The sequence below is a fragment of the Muntiacus reevesi genome, chromosome 9, assembly GCF_963930625.1.
Source record: "Muntiacus reevesi chromosome 9, mMunRee1.1, whole genome shotgun sequence".
In the NCBI taxonomy this organism is placed as follows: Eukaryota; Metazoa; Chordata; class Mammalia; order Artiodactyla; family Cervidae; genus Muntiacus; species Muntiacus reevesi.
This window is the reverse complement of record NC_089257.1, coordinates 8,509,829-8,515,729: the sequence shown is the minus strand read 5'-3', so window position 1 is coordinate 8,515,729 and position 5,901 is coordinate 8,509,829. Positions and strand designations below refer to the sequence as shown.

The 5,901-nt window shown below is 34.7% G+C and overlaps 1 protein-coding gene across 1 annotated transcript; it reads left to right on the top strand.

Moving 5' to 3' along the window:
* The first annotated feature begins 2,593 nt into the window (after window positions 1-2,593).
* LOC136174489 (olfactory receptor 4A47-like) lies at window positions 2,594-3,520 on the top strand. The gene has a single exon (XM_065944674.1). It carries the CDS (start codon window positions 2,594-2,596, stop codon window positions 3,518-3,520), a length of 927 nt encoding a protein of 308 aa, XP_065800746.1.
* The last annotated feature ends 2,381 nt before the right edge of the window (window positions 3,521-5,901 follow it).

Genomic DNA, 5,901 nt, shown 5'->3' with positions numbered 1-5,901 from the left:
CTATGGTAGTCACTTCCTATCTTTTTAATCTGAGTTTAAATATCACTTTTTAAGAAAGGCCTTCTCTGATTACATTATCCACAGTAGAACTTCCTCTTATTTTCTGTCACAGTAAACTATTTCTTATATTACAAGCCATTAATACAAGTACAATTACTGAATGTCTCCTTCTTTATTGTCTGACTTTATTCTGAGAAAATAACACAGGAATGCAAGAAAGAATTTTTACATGATTTAACCCTGGTTTTATTAATTGTTGTGTCCTTACTTATAGCACAGTTGCTGGCCTAACAGAAGCATCCTACTTTTTAAAAAGTTGCTAATTGTTTAAACTATTAGCTCTTATATCTACAATTTTGATATATTTGATTGTGTCTTTTGATATAATTTTCATATTTCTAACCAAATTTTATGGTGATTAAGCTGAGTATGAAATAAAAGGAAAGAAAATCTTGCTATTTCAGGTGGGGAAATATATAACAAATAAGTTCACTGGAGCAAAATGACTGGGTTGATATTTTATTCTTGATTGGCAGCAGTCTTATAGAGATTCTAAAGTACTATTTGTTTTGACATGAACTATGTGATTTGGCCTATTAATATCTTTACATACAGATGTTATTTAAAAACTTTGTGGAAAATCCCACTGAATTAATTAAGCAAGAGTCAGTCTTGGACACATTCCAACTCTAAGATCCAATAATAATTGCAACTGGAGGGGATGAAATACTCCATGATCTTCATTCTTAACAGGAAGAAAATGCTATCCACTTAGTAACTTGCACCAACTTTTCAGGAGGTCCTTTCTTAGACTTAAAAAATATCATAGAAATATATTTCAAAATTTCAGTTTGAACTAGTCTGGCCGTGTCAACGTGACAGAGTGAGATGGGCTAAACAATCAATGCTATTTTTCTTTTTAATGTTATTAGGGAAGAGGTTACTTATGAAAAAGTTCCCTGGGAAATGACTAGTTGCTATCTTCCTATGTTTATATAGAATTTGTTGGCCATTTTGATAAATTTCCTAATGTGATTAAGGTTTTTCTTTTCTGTGTATACCAAGGAATTCCTTTCAAATTGTCCAGCATATAAAAATGACCCTCTGAATAATGAGAAGAATTCATTTAGAAACTGGATGGTCAAATGACTGTACAAATTTATATCCTCAGATAATAAGGCACCCTTTTGCTCTCTACTGTCATACTGGATGAAAGAATTCCAGGACTTACATTGTGTTAAAACTCATTCATCAATTTGTGAACAAGCCTCTGCAAGGTAAGACTAATGGAAAATATGGGGAAACAGGTTAACAATTGAGAGACCTTCTTTATTATGAAAGAAATTAACTTACTTTTGAAATAAATCAAACTTAGATTCAATTCTAAGTATAGCACTCAAAAATGTGTGACTTTGGGAAAATGAAATAGATGTTCTGAGCCTTAGTATTTTTTAGTGATGAAACAGGGATTGTAGTGTATGTTACTATAAATGTTAAATGTGACACATTAAACTATGACTGCATGATTGGGATATACTGTAAGCCTTTTGAGCAGCAGAGTGGTGATATCATCAGAATAAGAATGAGAAGGACAATTTGAGCTGCTTCAGGAAAACCAGTTTTTGGAGGCCAGAATAAACACGGAGAGACTTGGGAGGAGGCTATCACAGTGGACTATGAAGAAACTTAAAAAAAAAAAGCATAGCAGAAAAAAATAGATGAGAATATTCCAATTTGTGATATATTTTGGAAGTAGAGTCAATAGGATATATTTAATTTATATAAGAGTAAAAAATAAGTGAAGAGCACTGAAATTTTTTGTCTGCACAGTAGCATGAAAAATTATATCATTTAGCAAGGTAAAAGGCAACACGTCAAATTTTGTATAGGAAGTGCTACATATTGTGAAAAATAAAAATGTTAGTTTTGTAAATACTAAATTGCCATTCAGTTGCTTGTCCACATTTAGAGATGCTGCATATACATATTTTAAAATTAGGGGAAACACAGGGTTTGGAGGCACACAATTAGACTGTTGCAGTGTTTACTGGTCAGGAAAAGGTAAATATCCACTTAGAGACCTAAGAAGTATCAGTGAGATCTGGGACAATTCAGGAGAGAAACCTTCTATTCATGCTTCCATCTGCTCACGTTGATTATGTAAATTACCATGAACCTCACTTTTACAGTTTTGTGACTTCACTGAATTCCCTTCCAGTCCGTTCTTGTTTCACTTAAAAAAAAATTCAGCTAAAGCACTAATTCCTCTGGAAAATCTTCTCTGATTTAATTATTATTGATACATAACTGTACCATGATTCACCATGATTTGTGAATTTTCTTATAGCTTACTATATGGATCTGCAATTATCTTATCCCTATTCCTGTATTATATCATGAGGGCAAGTAACTCTACCTTATTCAACTTGGAGATACACTATCAATGACACTTTGGACATGAAAAGACTCTCCATATACATTCTTTTAATTGAATATATAACAGTAGATGGAAATTTAATTCATTTAAAAGTTTTCCCCTTGTTTTGTAGGTACTCTGCTTCTAACAAGTGAACATAGAATTTAGACTGACTAGATGGAAACAAGGAGCAATGTAACTTACTTCATCCTCTTGGGCCTCACACAGAATCCGAAGGAGCAGAAAGTCCTTTTTGTTACATTCTTACTCTTCTATATCTTGACTGTTGTGGGAAACCTGCTCATAGTTGTGACTATAACTGTCAGTAAGAACCTGAACTCACCGATGTACTTTTTTCTTGCTAGCTTATCATTTATGGATGTCACTTACTCTTCTTGTATTACACCTAGATTGATTTCAGACTTGTTCTTTGGGGAAAAAATCGTATCCTTTAAATCTTGCATGACCCAGCTATTTACAGAGCACTTTTTTGGTGGATCAGAGATCGTACTTTTGCTGATGATGGCCTATGACCGCTATGTGGCCATCTGTAAGCCCTTGCATTATCTGGTGATCATGAGGCAGAGGGTGTGTGTTGTGTTGCTGGTGGTGTCCTGGGTTGGAGGTTTTCTGCACTCAGCAATTCAACTCAGCACTGTTTACGGGCTCCCATTCTGTGGCCCCAATGTCATTGATCACTATATGTGTGACATGTTCCCTCTACTGAAACTCGTCTGTACTGACACCTATGTCACTGGCGTCTTAGTTGTGGCCAATGGAGGACTGATCTGCACTCTTGGGTTTCTGCTCTTACTCGTGTCCTATGGAGTCATCCTGCGCTCTCTGAAGAACCTGAGTCAGGAAGGGAGGCGGAAAGCCCTCCAGACCTGTGGCTCCCACATCACTGTGGTTGTCTGCTTCTTTGTTCCCTGTATTTTCATAAATGCAAGACCGGCTAAGACTTTTCCCATTGACAAATCAGTGACTGTGTTTTATACTGTCATAAGCCCCATGCTGAACCCACTAATCTACAGTCTAAGAAATTCTGAGTTGACTAATGCTATGAAGAAGCTCTGGAGAAGAAACATTTTTATCTCATATTAAAGAAGTGCATCATTTACTATGAAGGGAGACATTTGACATTAGAGTCCATTTTCCTAGAATGCTGAAGTCATTTTAAAATTTGTTTCTAGATTCACTTTCTCCAATGAATATATATTAACTATTTTTAACTAATGTAATTATAGAACTGTGCTGTTATTAACAGTTTCCCTCCCTACTATAATGGAAGGTCCTTGTTTATCACTGTACTAGAAAGGCATAATGCCTATATAGTGAGAATTAATAATATATGGTGATGAAACTTATAGTGGGAAAATTATACACAAAATTTTTAATTTCATATGTTTTTGTTTGTAAGTAATGTTGAACTAAGATATTAATAATCAAGATTTTCCAGGTGGTGCTGGTGGTAAAGAATCCATCTACCAATGGAGGAGACCAGCGTCAGGATGATCCCCTGGAGGAGTGCGTGGCTACCCACTCTTGAATCACCATTGTCAGAGGAGTTTTGTGGGCTACAGTTCGTGGGTTGCAAAGAGTCGGATGTGACTGAAGTGACTTAGCATGCATTAGCAAACAGAATGGATGAAAACCAAACAATATGGGATAGAGTTTCAAATGAATTTCCTGTTTCCCTCAGCAGTTCCCAGCCCTCGTCCTCAGCTGCTGTTCGGTCACTAAGTCGTGTCCGACTCTGCGACCCCATGGACGGCAGCATGCCAGGCTCCCCTGTCCGTCACTCTCTCCTGGAGTTTGCTCAGATTCATGCCCATTGAGTCAGTGATGCTAGAGGTTGGCCTTAAATTTGTTTCTTTTCATCTGGTAATAATCTTGGTACATGAAAGTGTATTTAACATACGGATATTTGTTTCTATATATATATATTTAATACTCACTTTTACTATGCAAAATCTTGAAAATGTTTTCATTCCAGTCCATATATTGTGTACATTTTACAGGCAAGATTACTGGAGTGGGCTGTCATTTCCTCCTCCAGGGGATTTTCCTGACCCAGGGACAAACACCCCTCTCTTGCATCTCCTGAATACGCAGGTAGATTCCTGACCACTCTGCTACCTAGGAAGCCCAGTCCTTATATATAACCTTAATTTTTCATATGGTGGGCAATACTCTTTATAAATTTTTACTAGAATTAATGTGTACATTCCTCTCCAGTTGATTGCTAAACCTTTCTATGACAAAGAGTTATTCAAAAATATATGGTCTTATAAATAGGTAAATATGAGTTCATTGGCATAGAATCATTGCTATAATATTTGAATCAATGGTCAGGTAGTACATGCATTTAAAATGTTGATATTGATAGTTGTAGCCAAACTACCATTCTTGAGCATCTTCTAATAGTTACAGTCCTATCCGCTGTCTGTGAGAATACTTTTGTCCACATCTCAATGAGCAGTACCTGATAAATATGACATTTGATTCAAGTTATACTTTAGCAACGACTGTTTTGATATAATTTAGTTTGATCATCTTTCCACATATTTGATTTGATTTTTTTGTGAAAATAATATTTCTTTTACCCATTTCATTCAATTTGTTCTCTTATTCATAGTGATTTTTATGAGATATTTATGAACTAAAGAAATAATCTTTTTTACCACTGCATATGTAGTTAATGCTTTCTGGTTATATGTTCTTAACTTTTTGAACTATGTAGAATGCTTCTTGCATGTAATTTTTTTTTTACATTTTATATTCAATTTTTTTTGTTTTTTGTATCCTACTTGGAAATTATTTTCCCATTCCACTTGGGCGAAATATTCCTCAATTCTCTTTCAGTATTTAATTTTTAAAGCCTCTTTATCTCTTATATTAAAAAGCTGGATCCATCTTGAATTTATTTTTGGTATAAGAGTTGAAAAGGGACTGAAATTTTAGTGCTTTCACGATATTTTGAGGTTTTTAAAAATAGTCTCATAATTATGTTTTTGTCATTAATTTGAAACCTGACTATTATATCCCAGTGTATTTGGGTCCAATTCAAGACAATCTTCTGTTTCAATGATCTCCTTATTCATGTGCAGGTTGACATAGAATTGCTATGATATGTAACACATTTTGATCTGTGAGGAGACTGGTAGTTCTTTATTCCTATTGTTTTTCAGAAATATGCCTAGATCTTCATAGTTCTATTTCAAAATTATTAAAAAATAAGCAATAATTTGAATATAAATCAGATAAATAATATAGTTTAGAATGAAAATTAAGTTAAATATATTTAAAAGTGTCTAGTCACAAAACAATTTTCAGGTGTTATTTTCAATGAGAGTCATTTTAAGAAGGCCACTTTAGGAAGAGCTTATAAACCTATTACCGTCACTGGGCGTGTCTTCAGCCAACACGTCACCTGCTGTAGGCTTGGGCAGAGCCGAGTTTCCTGTCTGTGTTTCTGACACCTT

What these genes read in the sequence shown, in the direction of transcription:
- LOC136174489 (XM_065944674.1), top strand. Translation starts at nt 2,594, where the DNA reads ATGGAAACAAGGAGCAATGTAACTTACTTCATCCTCTTGGGCCTCACA.